This window comes from Odocoileus virginianus, chromosome 17, assembly GCF_023699985.2.
Source record: "Odocoileus virginianus isolate 20LAN1187 ecotype Illinois chromosome 17, Ovbor_1.2, whole genome shotgun sequence".
In the NCBI taxonomy this organism is placed as follows: domain Eukaryota; kingdom Metazoa; phylum Chordata; class Mammalia; order Artiodactyla; family Cervidae; genus Odocoileus; species Odocoileus virginianus.
In genome coordinates this window covers 47,198,716-47,214,993 of record NC_069690.1, presented here as the reverse complement: position 1 = coordinate 47,214,993, position 16,278 = coordinate 47,198,716, and the positions used below count along the sequence as shown (strand labels likewise).

At 57.0% G+C, this 16,278-nt stretch overlaps 1 protein-coding gene across 1 annotated transcript; it reads left to right on the top strand.

Moving 5' to 3' along the window:
* The first annotated feature begins 3,120 nt into the window (after positions 1-3,120).
* NOTUM (notum, palmitoleoyl-protein carboxylesterase) lies at positions 3,121-11,118 on the top strand. The gene is made up of 12 exons (XM_020906147.2): positions 3,121-3,202; positions 3,998-4,356; positions 5,490-5,542; positions 5,625-5,720; positions 6,242-6,302; positions 6,557-6,615; positions 7,047-7,149; positions 7,817-8,008; positions 8,135-8,235; positions 8,780-8,927; positions 10,119-10,166; positions 10,397-11,118. The coding sequence occupies exons 2-12, from the start codon at positions 4,025-4,027 to the stop codon at positions 10,701-10,703; spliced, it is 1,500 nt and encodes a 499-aa protein (XP_020761806.2). The 5' UTR covers positions 3,121-3,202; positions 3,998-4,024; the 3' UTR covers positions 10,704-11,118.
* Positions 11,119-16,278: the final 5,160 nt, after the last annotated feature.

Genomic DNA, 16,278 nt, shown 5'->3' with positions numbered 1-16,278 from the left:
CCCCTGGAAATGAAGTCTGCTTTTCTATCCCTATGGGATTCCCTGGTGGCTCAGAAGGTAAAGAATCTGCCTGCAATGCAAGAGATCAGAGTTCAATCACTGGGTCGTGAAGATCCCCTGGAGAAGGGAATGGCTACCCACTCTAGTATTCTTGTCTGGAGAATTCCATGGACAGAGGAGCCTGGCAGGGCTACAGTCCATGGGGTCGCAAAGAGTCAGACAGGACTGAGCAAGAAAGGCCTTTCTATCTCTATTGATTTGGTTACTCTGGATATTTCATGTAAATGGAATCATAAGATATGTGGCCTTTCATTTCTGGCTTATTTCACTTATCTTACTGTTTTTACGGTTCATCTATGTTGAAGCACGTGTCAGTACTTTGTCTCTTTTCATGGCTGAATAATAGTCCGTTGTGTGGATGAACCACATTTTCTTCATCCATTTTTATTCTCTATGGACATTGGGCTGTTTCCCCCTTTTGGCTACAGTGGGTACTGCTGCTGTGAACAGTGATAGTCAGGCTTTTGTTTGAACACCTGTTTTCATCTCTCTTGGGATTATACCTAGGTGTGGAATTGCTGAGCCATGTGATAATTTTGTATGTAATTTATTGCACAGCCACCAAACTGTTTCCATAGCAGCTATACTGTTTTCTATTCCTGCCAGCAATGCATGGGCTCTAGTGTCTCCATACCCATATCAATGCTTGTTGTTATCGATGTTTTCCTTTGTTTTTGTTTTGGCTGCACCACATGGCTTGCTGGATCTTAGTCCCTGACCAGGAATTGATCCCAATCCTTAGCAGTGAAAGCACTGAGTCCTAACCACTGTACTTCCAGGGAATTCCCTGTTTTCCATATTTTTGATCACAGCCATCCTAGTGGGTGTGAAGTATGATCTAAACTTCTACTGTTCAATCCAGGGTCCCTTTCCTCCCACATGTCAGGGCCACAGTGGCCTCGGGGCTGAGTGCAGGCAGCCTGGAAACTGAGGCCAACCTGCTGTCCTGGGAATCTCGCTCTCAGATTTAGGGAGCTGAAGACTGAGTTGGAGGAGTCCGAGGTGCAGAAGGTAAAGCTGGCCCTTGAGGGAACAGAGCCAATCTGTGAGAGTTGAGAGGAGAAGGAGGTATGAACAGCTCCAGAAGGCTCTCAGGAGCTGTTGCCCCTGGGTGTTGGGGTCTGGGGTCTAAAGCTTTAAAGAAGAGGATGTGGGAAAGGCAGAGATAGGGAAGGACAGGGAAGTTCTGGGGGAGGCTCTTCACTACTGCTAGTAGTGTTGAATAAAGCAAACACGAACTCATTTTGGTCAAAGTGCAGGCTAAATCTCATTACAGCAATGCTAGTGAGTGCAGCATGCAAGCTCCCCCCTCACACTGGAATTCCATTGGCAGTCGTAACTGCCTTTCCCGCAGTGCTGAGCACTTTCACGCATGGGCTCCCGTAATCCCACAACAGCCCTCTGATGGAGGTATGGTCGTTGCCCCGCTTTAAAGAAGAGGAAACGGAGGCACACAGAGAGGTCATGGAGCTTGCCCAGGATCTCCTGCCAGGAAATGGCTCAGAGCCAGGTCCGTGTGAAGCAGAACCCTACGAAATCTTGCCATCCGGCTGGAAGCAGCATTTCCCTGCCTGGGACTTAGAATAACAGACTCTTAGATGGAGAAGGTTCCTGGGGCACGTTCTCCCCAATGCCTAGGAACACCTTCAAATGGGGGAACCTGTCTTTGAAGTGCCTGCCTCTGGCCAGTCCTATTGGAGGGCCTGTATACTGACCTGACAAGCGCAGTGTGGCAGGCGTGGGTTTTTGAATGAACAGCGCTCACACTAAGCTCTTCCTCTAGCACTTCTGAGTCTCAGGTCCTCTCAGCAGGAAAATGGGTGCCCAGCTGCCCCATGGCTGCTTGTGGGGAGGCCCTCTGTCACAGTCTGCTCTCTTCTCCATTGAGTGACTCCAGCCAAGGCTAACCTCTGGGGCACCTCAGCCTTATATGAGGCTTCGAGGTTGAAATTATAACTTCAACCTCGAAGAGAAGCTCTCAAGGGCCCTGTCTGGTCTCTCACTGTATCTTCTGAGAGACCGCTGGAGCAGCTTGCTGTATGTGTGCGGGGTGGGTGTGGTCACTGTTTACCCCGCAGCTCAGTACCCAGTCCAGGGACTGGTGAGGAGGACAGTGCTTGGGGCCAACACGGCAGGAGGGGAAGGCAGGGGCAGGGGTCCCTGGTGTGGCTAGAAGCTCTGGCAACCTCTCTTCTCCTGCCTCAGAGGGGCTGCAGGTGCCTGCCTCCCTGGGGACACAGCTTCCCCACTGCCCCGAGTCAGGAGGGAGCTCAGGAAGCTGTGCCCCAGCTCTAGACCCCTGTCCCGAAAGGCAAGGTCTATTTCTTATCTTCGAAATGGCTTAATGACATCCGGGGAGCTGTGACTGGGAGGGGAATGAGAGGTCTATCTACCAAAGCTGTCTATGGTGCTTTGTGTGTGTGTGGGGGGGCAAATAAATGCCCCCTTTTTTTATTTTGTCTGTCCACCCAGACCGGAACAAGCCCCTAAGTAAGCAGCTTCCCCCCCCCCACCCCCCACCCCATTTTTGGTTTCTGAGAAGGGTTCTCCTTCTGTCCCAGTGAGGTGCGCTGGGGAGGTGAGATGAGGGGGCAGATACACTTTATTGCCCGGAGGTCACTGAACAGAGACCAAGCCGGCAGCTCTTCCATCCTGGCCCACGCCCCAGTGTCGGCTGAGGTTCTTGGGGGTCCCTGCACGGGATGCAAAGGCAGAGCACACGCGGGGAGGAACCAGGACGCCACCCCGAGGCCCACCGACCTCGGTAAGTGGCGGCGCCCCCTCTGCCCCCACTGCCTCCGAGGGCCGCCCAGAATCTGTCCACCCAGGCGCGGGACAGGGCGACTCCCCCGTGGCGCCGTGCTGCGGCGCCCAGTCCCTCCCGCAGGTCGCCGAGGGCGCCGGGGCCTCGCGCCACACCTGTCCGCTCCTCCGGGAGGCCCCGGCGCCTCTGCTGCCAGCCCCTCGGCGCGGAGCCCTGTGTCCGCCGTCGCTTTGATCCCGGGGGCCTCGCTGGATAAAAGTCCCGGGCGGCTCCGCGCCAGCGCCAGAGGGGAGGCAGCCGAGCCGGGCGTACAGCGGGCTGGCGCTGGGCGAGCGACGCCAAGGAGCCGGGGCCGCGGGGCCGCCCGCGCGGGCCGCGGTGAGCGCGGGGCTCCGGGCCGGTTCGGGGTGGGGGGTGCCGGCCGGGGTGCCTGTCGCCCGCAGCTGCTCTGGGCCTGGGCGGCGGGAGCGAAGGGCCCCCGGCGGCTCAGGTGAGCGCTCCTCTTGCGCCCCCAACCCGTCGGGCCGACCCGCCGCGTGGCCAACCGAGCTCCCCCCCGCGCGGAAAAACCCCGCTCCTTCCCCGCTGGCCCCCGCCCGCCGCCCCTTCCAGCCGCCCGGGGGCGGGGGCGGCGGCGCCGGGCTGGCCGCGGTGAATGAGCCGCCGGGGCCGCCGGGCCGCGCTGCCCCCCACGGAGCCGGGCCGGGAGCGCCTCCGGCGGCCGCGGCGGGGTAGTCCAGGCCCCTCCGTCAGGCTTGCGGTTTGGGAAGAAAAGGCGATGCCTCCGCCAAGAAAAGAGCGAGCGCGGCCCCCTCCCCCTCCGCCGAGCCCGGGCGGCGGCGGCGGCGGCACATCTAACGCGCGGGCACCCGGGCCGCCGCGGCCCCCGCAAACTACGCCCAGGCTCGGCCCCCGCCGCTCATTGGCGCGGGCCGGAGCCAGCGCACCCAGACCCTGCGCTGCCCTCGGCCGGCAGCGCGCGGAGTCCCAGCTGCCCAGGCCGACGGCGCCCGGCCCCGAGAGCCTCGACGCCGAGCCGCTCGCGCCTCCTCGGCCGGGCCCAACGCGGGGAGCGGGGCGATCGAGCAGGCGCGGCTGGCGCGCCGCGGCCCGGGCGCCCCCGGCCTGGCGCCCTCCCCGCCGCGCCGCCTCAACGCCGCCTGCTCTCCGCAGGTGGCCGCGGGCCCGAGCGGTGCGGCCATGGGCCGAGGGGTGCGCGTGCTTCTGCTGCTGGGCCTTCTGCACTGGGCCGGGGGCGGCGAGGGCAGGAAGACCTGGCGGCGCCGCGGCCAGCAGCCACCCCCGCCGCCGCCCCCGCCGCGGGCCGAGGCGGCCCCGGCAGCCGGGCAACCGGTGGAGAGCTTCCCTCTGGACTTCACGGCCGTGGAGGGCAACATGGACAGCTTCATGGCACAGGTCAAGAGCCTGGCTCAGTCCCTGTACCCCTGCTCGGCGCAGCAGCTCAACGAAGACCTGCGCCTGCACCTCCTGCTCAACACGTCGGTGACCTGCAACGACGGCAGCCCGGCCGGGTAAGGCCTGCACCCGCCCGCTGCGACCGGCGCGCCCCCGTCGGTGGCCCCGGGACTGCCTGGTCGCCAGCGGGTGCGCACCATCCGCCTCCCTGTCCCCGCTCAGACGCACGGAGCCTGCATTGGACCGTCCCTACTGGCCGCAGCGGTGGTCGCCCACAGGGGAAAGGGCTCCCGTCGGGCCTCGGAGGCGCTGGCTCCGGGTAGGGCCCTGCTAGGCGACTAGCCGCGCGGGGGTTGGGGCAGCGCTGGTCCTGGGCCAGCCCCGGGCACTGACCCCTCGGCCACCGGTACCCAGCCCCTGTGCTCGCGTTCTTCGCTCCCTGGGCGGGGAGATGGCAGTCCGCGAGTGGCCCTGACTCCAGCAAGAGGAGGTGACACGGGGGGTGGGGAGATTCCTGCCGTCCGTACCCCCACCCCCATCCCAGCTCAACTCGCCCTGTCTGTTCCGTGCTGCTGCTGGGACTGCCAGAGATCCAGCCAGCCAGAGGGATAGGCAGGGGGTGCAGGTGGGACAGAAGGACCTAGGGTGCGGCATTCACCTCCTCTCCAGCCCCTAGCAGATGAAGGATGAGAGGCTGAGGGTTGGAGAGGGGTGACTCCATGCCCCTCACATGCCCTCAGTGACTCCACAGCTTGAGGAATACGACGTTAGGTCCGGCCTTGGTAGGAAGGATGCGACCCCGCTTCGATGGCGCCCGCTCCCCTCCACTCCCGCCTGTGCGACCCCAATGCCCCTGCCCCACGCACACTCGAGAGTGCTTTTCACTCTCCAAGTCCCACTGCGCATCCCAGGAGGATCTCAAGCCCTGGCAAAGACCCCACCCCCCACCCCGCCTGGCCGCCGGCGCCGAGGTTACAGCGGGTCCCGCGCGGGGCGGGCCGTGGGGATTTTCCACGGACCACACAGCCCCTCGCCGCTCTTCCCCGCCTCGCGAGCGCCACCTCCCGGGACTGACCGCGGCTGGCCCTGCCGGGCGCGCTCTGCGGGGGCCTGTCCGCTGGCGCCCCCGTGCGGCCGGCGCGTGCCCGGTGACAGGTGGAATGACCCCCATCTCCCTGGAGCTGGACCCTGCAGCCCCTGCCCGCCCCTCCATCCTGATGACCACGCACTCCGCCCACTTCCCTTGCAGCTACTACCTGAAGGAATCCAAGGGCAGTCGGCGATGGCTACTCTTTCTGGAAGGTGAGTCTCAGGTGTGGATGCGGTGGGGCAGGAGGAGGGTCCCCTCGGCACTGGACCCTGAGATTGTGATCTGTGCCCGCAGGAGGCTGGTACTGCTTCAACCGGGAGAACTGCGACTCCCGATATGACACCATGCGGCGCCTCATGAGCTCCAAGGACTGGCCCCTCACTCGCACAGGTCAGCGCGCCAGGGATTGCCCAGGAATCCCCAGGGGGTGGCGAGAAGGGGAAGGAGCTCATAATTGAAAGTACTGGAAGAAGCCTCTTCTCCTTCATTATGTAGAGCCCCCAGAGAGGCCCCACCCCATCTATCCCCCAACCCACCAAGGTCAAGGAACATTCACTGTAACATTTCATTCTTATTCCACAGGTAACTTCCCAGGGCTCATCCTGGCTACACAGTACAGAGGTGGTCCCTGATCAAAGTAGCTGGTGGAAAGGGGGAGGTTGAAGGTCATGTCCAAAAGTCACAGCCCAGCTGGGCATCCTGGTCATGGAGACTCCTTAGAGTAACTAAACCCATCCATTCCCTACTTCCCTGGCAACCTTGGTTCAGGCGGGTGTCGCCACCCACCCCCTTGCTGAATGAAGCTTGGTAGGATCCCTCCACATCTGCTCACCTTCCTGTAGTCCTCACCCCTGCCTGCATGCCCTGCTCCCACCAGAAAGACCCACTGCCTCTGTCCTCCCCTGCCACAGGCACGGGGATCCTGTCCTCCCAGCCAGAGGAGAACCCCCACTGGTGGAATGCCAACATGGTGTAAGAGGGAGCCAGAAGGTCCTTCCTGGGGGGGGGGGGTCCTGTCCTTGGGGTCCTTTCTGGAGGCTGCTTCCTAAGAGGTTCTTAGGGGAAGTCCATCCTGGGGGATCCTGTCCTTAAGGGGGTCTGGTCCTGGGAGTGGTCCTTTCTAGGGAGGTCCTGTCCTCAGGAGTCCTTCCCAAGAAGGGTGATCCTTCCTGTGGTCCTCGGGCAACAGAGGAGCATGGCAGGCTCACACCATCCATGTGTCACAGCTTCATCCCCTACTGCTCCAGCGATGTGTGGAGTGGGGCTTCATCCAAGTCTGAGAAGAGTGAGTCCCATGCCTTCCCTCCCCTGCCCCCCCACCCCCTCACCCCCTTCACCTCCCCCCTGCCCCCACAGAGGCAGGGCAGGGAGGACAGAACTTCTGGGGAAATACAGACGTTCAGCCTTGTGATTCCTTCTAACCCTTCGATAGTATATCCCAGAGTGCTGGCCCCCAGCACCCACTACCTGGCTTGTCCATGGCTGGCCTGGCCCTGGGGGAGTGGGTTCCTCACTCCTAGGTGTTCCCCGAGGGGGGACCCCAGCACAGCCTTGTGTACCTGACTCATCTTCTTCCAGTCTACCCCTGCCCCTGTTACCATCCCCGGAAGACCCTCCAGACACCCAGCTATACCTGACCTCCTTCCAACCTGGGGATGGGAAGACTGGCTGGCTGTCCAGGCCACCACTTGAAGCCAGCCCTCCTTCTCTGTGCAGACGAGTACGCCTTCATGGGCACCCTCATCATCCGGGAGGTTGTGCGAGAGCTCCTGGGCAAAGGGCTGAGTGGGGCCAAGGTGCTGCTGCTGGCAGGGAGCAGGTGGGCTGGGCAGGGGCTGGGGTGGGAGTGTGGATGGAAGGGAGAAGATGGGGCTGAGCCAGGGCAGACGCATGGCCAGGAGGCTCAGCAACATGGGGCGTCTCTGAGGTTTGGCTCCCGTTTGCCATGTGGCTGGAAGCTGTCCCGCAGACACTTCTGGCTCCATGGTTGTTGGGTGTGAGGGAGGCTTTGGATCACAGTGACCTAGGCAGTTGACTAGGGGCTAGCTGTGGACTGATGCACCGCCAAGGGCTGGGGTCCCTGTAGGCAAGATCACATCCGCTGGTTATTGTATCCCAGCAGGCATATAGGGGACTCAGGGGTCATCTAAGGAATGGACAGAGGGGCCTGGACCACAGAATTCACCTTCATTTTCAGATAAGGGAACCAAGTCAGAGAGTGAGAAGGGGGAGAGGGAAGGAGGGGTCAGAGGAAGAGAGATGACCCGACACTTAGCTCTGCATCAGTGCCTGGAGCTCTGCCAGCCCTTCTCTGCCTCCAAGACCTGGAAGGGCCCAGGGCCCTTACACAGGAATACAGAACTTGGTGGCAACTCATAATGCTCTTGGCTCCCTGTGCCCTGGGGAATGGGCTTGGGGCTGGGCAGACCTGGTGGGGGAGTGTCCTTCCTCGGTCTGCCTGGCTTGACTTCCCACCTTCCCTGCAGCGCGGGGGGCACAGGGGTGCTGCTGAACGTGGACCGTGTGGCCGAGCAGCTGGAGGAGCTGGGCTATCCAGCCATCCAGGTGCGGGGCCTGGCTGACTCCGGCTGGTTCCTGGATAACAAGCAGTACCGCCGCACAGACTGCATCGACACCATCACCTGCGCGCCCACAGAAGCCATCCGCCGGGGCATCAGGTGCCCCGGGAGGGAGGGCCCGTTCTGTGCAGAGGGCCTGGGATTGGGTGGCATCACGGGATGGAGGAGCTCATGGGGGCTGGGTGGGAGGTGGGTGAGCAGCCTAACCTGCAGTGTGTGGCCTAGGTACTGGAATGGGGTGGTCCCAGAGCGCTGTCGGCGCCAGTTCAAGGAGGGCGAGGAATGGAACTGCTTCTTTGGCTACAAAGTCTACCCAACTCTGCGCTGTGAGTGGGCACACAGGGTGGCGGGGGGGTGGCCAGCCTTTCTGTGTCTGCTGGAAACCCAGCCTGGAGTCCAGTTCTCAGAGGCTAGGCCCAGAGACCACTGCCACACCCAAGAAGGGTTGACAGAGTCATCTGGGCCTGGCTGGGATTTTCTCAGTTTTAGCACTAAAAGTCCACTCGGTTCAAGGCAAACTCTAGGATGGTTGGTCACGCTGACCACACCCACGGTGAGGACCGTGCCTTGGAGTTGAATCCCAGCACTGTCCCTGTGTGGGGCCTTGGCTGTCCCTCGCCAGCACCCCACTCGAAGCGACATAATCGCCATGTTTTGGTCAAAGCGGAGTCCTGGGAGCCAGGCCAAGAGGGGAGGAGGGGACGAGGCACCTCTTCAAGGCAGGGTGCCCGGGGGACTAGTCTCCAGCACTCTGCAGGCAGAGCCTGGCTGGCCCGTGAGCCTGCTGCGGAGCTGGCTGTGGCCTCGGGCCCTGGAGCCTGGGGTGGGGGCGCAGCTCCCAGGCAAGGCCCAGCTGAGCCGTCCCCCTAGGCCCGGTGTTCGTGGTACAGTGGCTGTTTGACGAGGCCCAGCTGACTGTGGACAACGTGCACCTCACGGGGCAGCCGGTGCAGGAGGGCCAGTGGCTGTACATCCAGAACCTGGGCCGCGAGCTGCGCAACACACTCAAGGACGTGCCGTGAGTGTGCGGGGACCCCACTCGGCCCCCCGATACGTAGAGGCTGCAGAGATGGAAAGCAGGAAGCAGCCCAGGGGTCCTTGAGGTGATCAACTGTGGTCAATGTAGACAAAGGGGTATCGCCCAGTGCTAGAGAGGAGTGAGCAAATGAGCCGTGAAAAGAGGAGGAGCTGTAAATGCATGCTACCAAGTGGAAGAAACCAATCTGAAATGGCCGCATGTGGTGTGATTCCAACTCTATGACATCGAACCCAAGTCTTTTGCATCTCCTGCATTGGCAGGCGAATTCTTTACCACTGTGCCACCTGGGAATCCCCTATGACATCCTGGAAAGGGCATAACTATGGACACAGTAGAAAGATCAGCAGTGGCCAGGGGCTGGGAGAGAGAGGTATAAATAGGTGGAGAACAGTAGATGTTTAGGGCTGAGGAACTGCTCTGTATGGTACCACAATGGTAGACATATGTCATTACAGCAGTAGTAGTGTTAGTCGCTCAATAATGTCCGATTCTGCGACATGTAGCCTGCCAGACTCCTCTGTCCATGGAATTCTCCAGCAAGAATAGTGGAGTAGGTAGCTATTCCCTTCTCCAGGAGACCTTCACAACCCAGGGACTGAAGCCCAGTCTCCTGCATATAGGCAGATTCTTTATCATGTAAGCCACCAGGGAAGCCCCCGTGTCATTATACATTTGTCCAGATTCATAGACAGTACAACTCCAAGGATGAATCCTGATGTAAACTATAGACTGGGTGGTGATAATGTGTCAGCTAGGTTCATTGATTGTAACAAACATACCAGCTGGTGGGGGATATTCATGATGGGGGAGGCTGTGAATGTATAAGAGCAGGGGATGAAAAAGAATCTATATCTTCCATTCAATTTCAATGTGAACCTAAAACTTTTATGAAAAACTAAAGTCTATTAAAAACAAATATTCACCTGTCCAGCAGAGCCCCCACTCTGAGCAGGATTTGGAGGCAGAAAGGGACAGGGGTTAGTAGGGCACCTGGGAGCTGGTGGGGATAAGGCCTGGGGGAGCCAGTGGCCAGCACAGCAAGCGGCAGGAGGGAAGTAGGAGCCAGTAGGGGACAGCCTCCCAAGAGAGGAGCTGTGACCTGTGCATTTTGGGGTGGGGAAGGAGCTGAGGTGGGATGTGGTTGCTCACAAGTTGCCTTCTCCCCAACAGGGCCAGCTTTGCCCCCGCCTGCCTCTCCCACGAGATCATCATCCGAAGGTCAGTGCACCCTGGCCCCAGGACAGCTCATATCCATGGCTCTTGATCCAGACATCTGCAACGCCCCCATCCCCAGCAGGCCTGCCCACCAGCCTCCCCAGCTCTGGCTGCTTCTGAGGGTTTTCAAAACCACTTGCACAACCAGCTGTGTGGCAAGATCTCAGTGGTGGCAATGCCGTCCCCTGCTTTGGCCACACCCGAGTGATCCCAACCTGGGTTTCTGTCTGCAGCCACTGGATAGACGTCCAGGTGAAGGGGACCTCGCTGCCCCGGGCGCTGCACTGCTGGGACCGAAGCCTCCACGACAGCCACAAGGCCAGCAAAGCCCCCCTGAAGGGCTGCCCCATCCACCTGGTGGACAGCTGCCCCTGGCCCCACTGCAACCCCTCGTGCCCCACCATCCGGGACCAGTTCACGGGGCAGGAGATGAATGTGGCCCAGTTCCTGATGCACATGGGCTTCGACGTGCAGACGGTGGCACAGCAGCAGGGCCTGGAGCCCAGTAAACTGCTGGGGATGCTGAGCAGCGGGAGCTAGGGCCCCCCGCCCCAGCCATCTCCCCTCCAGGCCCTCCTGCCCTCCTAGGACTGCAGGGCCCCAGCCGTCCCCACCCTGGGTCTGGACGCCCTCCCCTGGCAACCTTCACTGTCTCTCTCCTACTGCCTCTGAGGGGCTCCGGCCAGAGACGGTGGACCTGCCATCAGCCTGGCTGTGGTCCTTGGCCCCCTCCCGCCCCTCCCTCCTGACACCCCCCCAATTCCCATCCCCTCATTCCTACCCCCCCCCACTCCCTCCACCTCCAACCCACGGTAGGGAGCCAGAAGCACTGGATTCCTCAGCCTCCAGCCCAGTCCCCCAGCCTCTCCTGCCCTTTTGTATTATTTTATAAAGTGACTTTTTTATTAATTTTTTAAAAAAAGAAAAATAAGCAAGAAATATATAGTGAATGATATTATTTTGTAACATATTTTTTTTAAATAATGAAGAAAAGATAACAAAAGAGCCTCACCCTGTAGACGTGTTTATTTGAGGGGGCACTTTGCCTGCTTCACACCCCGACTCGACCCGGACCCCCTACAAACCCAGGGCAGCAGGGAGAAGCTGAGAGGGACTCTGGGGGCTCCTGACCTCCAAACTTTGCTCCTTCTGTTCATCCTTTCCACACACAGCAGTAACGGGCCTGTCTCAGACAAGCCCCCAACATGGTTTTAAGCTCCCTTTCCTCTTTATTTTGATCTTGGGGTGGCATTCACACCACACCTCCACCATTTCTAAGGGCATGACTTGGCATTTGTACATCTACAATGTTGTGTCTCCAACAGCAACCTCCACTTTCAAAACTATCACAAAACACTCCCTCCCCAGCTAGCACGTTCTTTGAAGTTTGTATTGTATTTATTTTCACAACATCACACAGGCACATGGTCCAGAATTTGAAAGAGGCAGAATTTTGGAGGGTGAAAATTCTCCCTCTAGGCCAGCCCTTGGCTCTGCTTCTGTGGTTAGTCCCAGAGGACACAGCCTCCCTATAAATACACACACACACACACACAAACACACACAATCTTGTCCTTCACGTGTGACTGCACACCACACATTCGTTGTCTGGTTTCTACCTCCCGCTGCAACTTGGGGCTGAAGAGAACACTCCCAGTTTTCAGTGAGCCCTGTGCTTCATACCCTCTTCAGGTACAAAGGGCACCGCGTGACTAGTCTGTGTCAGCGCCACTTCACACAGGCTCACAGGCCGGCATCTCCATGGAGGCACCCCGAGGTGGCATGGGAAGATAGTGAGCCCCTGTGGGTTTTCTGACATATTGATAAGCAGCCCCTCCGAAGGTGGCCAGGTCATGACTCTCCAACAGACCTGGCTTTCTCAGTGCTCCCTGCCCTAAGTGCCCCACACATGACACCCTGATTCCCCCGGGTGCCCAGCAAGTAGGTCTTATTACAGGTCCCAATTTGCAGATTGGGATAGTGAGGCCCTCGGACTCCCCTGGTGGTCCAGTCGTTAAGAATCTGCCTCCCAATGCAGGGGACATGGGTTCAATCCCTGGCTGAGGAGTTAAGATTTCCCACATGCCTTGAGGCCACTAAGCCCCCACCCCCAGCCACAACAAACGATCCCACATGCTGGAACTAAGACTTGATGCAGCCAAATATCTTAATAAAAATTTTAAAAAAGAAACAGGCCTGAAGAGGCTATGTGAAGGGACAGAAGAAGGATTCATGCCTGGTCTCTGCTTCTATCCTCCGACCACCCAGCCTCTCTCAGGCAGCCTGCAGCTTCAATCCCAGAGTGGGGAGAATCATGGAGACCCCGTCCTCTCAACGCCCCCCCTAGACTGGGAGTATGCCCTGAGGTCTGACCAGCTCTGGGCCCACCAAAGTTGGCTTCTCCAAGGGGAGCTTAAATGACCCATCTCTGGTTTCCTCTGTGGACAGCTCCCATGGGAGGTCACAGAGTCTCAGCGACCCAGGGAGACAGTGAGGTCAGGGAGGGGTGTGGCCAAAGGCTGGAGATGAAAGAAGGGGGACCCTGGGGTGGCTGCTGGTTTGGGGAGCAGCCTCCTTGGAAGGGCATGAACAGGGTTCCCAGTGTGACAGTGGGCTTCCAGTGGGAGAGGGGGCTGGGAGGACCCAAAAGGGGCCTGGCTTTCACCTACCAGGGGAGACTTGCATGGAGGGAGGGGTCCATGCTGCGGTCAAAGCTGGGCCTCTGGGGGAGGGACCCCAGAGGCGCTGGCTGGAGGCCAGTTCTTTGTGTGGAGAAGGGCGGCAGGTGGTGACATCAGCACAGACAGATGCTTTACTCTGTATGAGGTGGGCTGAAAAGAGTAACAGTGTGGCTTTGTGTGTCTGGGGCATGCCAGGCCCACTGAACATTATACTTGTAGGTTAGGCCCGATGGGATTTCACCAAATGAATAAATCCTTTCTCGCCATGTTCCTGATAAAGAAGGAAGGAAGCTTAGCTTACCTCCAGTGTCTGCGCCTTACTGTGAGCGTTGTTCAGTTGCTCAGTCGTGTCCAACTCTGCGACCCCATGGACTACAGCGCACCAGGCTTCCCTGTCCTTCACCATCTCCCAGAGCTTGCTCAAACTCATGTCCACTGAGTCAGTGATGCCATCCAACCATCTCATTCTCTGTTGTCCCCTTCTCCTCCTGCCTTCAATCTCTCCTAGCATCAGGGTCTTTTTCAATGATTTGGCTCTTCACATCACGTGGCCAAAGTACTGTGGGTACCATTGGCAAAATGAGCCTGGGACCCATAAAGAGAGTGAGTGATGCCAAACCTGTAGTGTTCAGTGCATGATCAATGTGATAGGTGGAACTGTCTACCCTGACGTCCCAACTTCTTTTATTTTTCTTTTGTTTTTTTGGCTGAGCCACGGTGCAGGTAGGACCTCAGTTCCCCAACCAGGGATTGAACCCATGCCCTCTGGAGTGGAAGCAGCCAATTCTTTTTTTTTTTTTTTAATTTAATTTCTTTGGCCACTCTGAGTCTTCACTGCTTTGCTCGGGCTTCCTCTGGTGACAGAGAGCAGGGGCTACTCTTCACTGTGGCACTCAGACTTCTCACTGCAGCGGCTCCTCTTGCTGCAGAGCATGGGCTCTAGGGCCCCAAGACTTCAGCAGTTACTTCTCTCAGTCTCCAGAGTGCATGCTCAGTAGTGGTGGCATACGGGCTTAGTTGCCCCGAGGCATGTGGAATCTTCCCAGACCAGAGAACGAACCTTTGTCCCCTGCACTGGCAGGCAGATTCTTAACCACTGGACCACCAGAAAAGTCCAGATCTTGGTCTCGTACACCATCTCCAGTAACAGGAACCAGGACTTCTTGGAAAACACCTGATTCTAAGGTTGGTGAGAAATGCACAGGATGAACCTAGGGCATCTTGCAGTGCCTGCAGTGAGGAGGTGCTGAAAAACAACCCCAATCCCCACTGATGGTGTCTGTCAGGGGACACTTGGAAGGCTTTGAGCAGCAGAATAAAAAATGTAGTTTTGGATTATAACCCAAAGTATAAAATGAATGTCCTCAAGTCGATCCTGATAGAAGTAAATAATTGAAGAGAGTAAGTGAGGGAGAAAAGACCAACCTGTTTGCAGCATTCCAAATAATTTATGTTGATACTGTCCCCTCAAGGTGGGGGAGAATACACTCCCCTTAAGTGTGGGCCACAACTGTGGGTCCCCTCCCCAGAGAGAACAGGATGGGGAAGGGGAGAAAGAAAGAGGAACTCCTCAGAGGTGACACCTGACAGACACACCTCAGCAAAGTGATCAAGGGCAAAAGGTGGGGAGTCATGCTGAGAGCACTGGCCCTGCGGGACGTGATGAGAAGGGCACTTTCCCTCTGTGGCCTTCCTCCCTAAACCCACAAGCCCAGACTAATAACAAGAAAAACATCAGACAGGCCATTCTGTCATCCCTGCCCAGCCCTCCTCCAAACCATCAGGGTCGTTCAGACCAGGAAAGTCTGAGAGACCCTCCCGGCCAAGAGCAGATGAAGGAGACGTGACGACTACTTGTCACGTGAGGTCGGAACAGGTCCTGGAGCAGCCGGAGGGCGTGAGGTTAAACCTGAGGAAACCTGAATAAATGCTAATAATAATGTATTGATATGATATGCCAGTGTTGTCTCATTAATTGTAACAAATGTTCCGAAAGATGTTTCCAATAGAACACACTGGATGTGAGGAATATAGGAGCTCTTTCAGTCAATTTCTTCTGTGTGTCTACTGTTGTTCTAAAAATAAAGTCTATTTCAAAATTTTGTAAAAGCAAGTTTTTTTTTTTTTGCCACACTGTGTGGCACATGGGGTCTTAGTTCCCCGACCAGGGCTTGAACCCATGCCCCCTGCAGTGGAAGTGCAGTCTTAACCACTGGACCTCCAGGGAAGTCCTTTATTTTTATCTATTTATTTTAAAAAATTTTAAAGCAGCTTTTTAAAATTAATACAAGAATATAAACCTAACCATGTTTAGAACTGTAGCAAAATGTACTTCATTTATTTTTTTAAATTATTCTCTTTTCCTGGTTTAGGAAGTAATAGTTATTAGTTTAAAACTGGGAAAATACTGAAAATCCAAAGGGCAGAAGCACCTGCTGCCCCACACCTTGGAGGTGATGGCAAGGCATTCTCAGGAGTTTACCCAGCCTTTCTATCTTCGGACGCATATGTGCCCACGGGCCCTTTAGTCTTCCACACTGCCCCTATGACGTCCTGCCTTGTCACCCTGCTCTTCTCCAAGATGACCTCAAAGCAACCTAAGTGTCCCTCACACAGGTATTCCTTAGTCTACTCACCCATCCCTACTGCTGAACTTCAGGTGATTTCCAACCAAACTCACTTAAAATGTTGTTGAAATTTCCGTAGTATGAGAAGTTATCGATCTAGAATCACTGTGCTTCTGTAATTGTGACATATTAGCAAAAACTCAAAAGCAAAAGACATTGTGGCCAAGCAGCCCGGTGGCCGACCACTTGGGAGTCGGGGTCTAGAACCAGAAGCATGGCCCACGGCAGGGTCCAGAGATCCTCACCACGGGTCCAGTCAGGAAGCACCTGCCTAGACCGCAATGGGGACCCAGAGCTCCCCCAGGACCTCCTGGGTGGGCAGAACCCAACTGGAAAAGCAAAGAAAGATGACTTTGCTGTGATTTGTTCTCAGATTCTCAAGCCCTCTTTCAGAAAAGATGATACTTTTTTTTTTTAATTGAAATATAGTTGATTTACAATGTTGCATTAGTTTCTGGTGTATAGTAAAGTGATTCAGTTATACATATGTGTATGTATTCCTTTTTTTATTTACTTTTAATTTGAGGATAATTGCTTAATGCAAATCAAAACCACAATGAGGTACCATTACACGCCAGTCAGGATGGCTGCTATCCAAAAGTCTACAAGCAATAAATGCTGGAGAGGGTGTGGAGAAAAGGGAACCCTCTTACACTGTTGGTGGGAATGCAAACTAGTACAGCCACTATGGAGAACAGTGTGGAGATTTCTTAAAAAACTGGAAATAGAACTGCCATATGACCCAGCAATCCCACTTCTGGGCATACACACTGAGGAAACCAGATCTGAAAGAGACACGTGCACCCC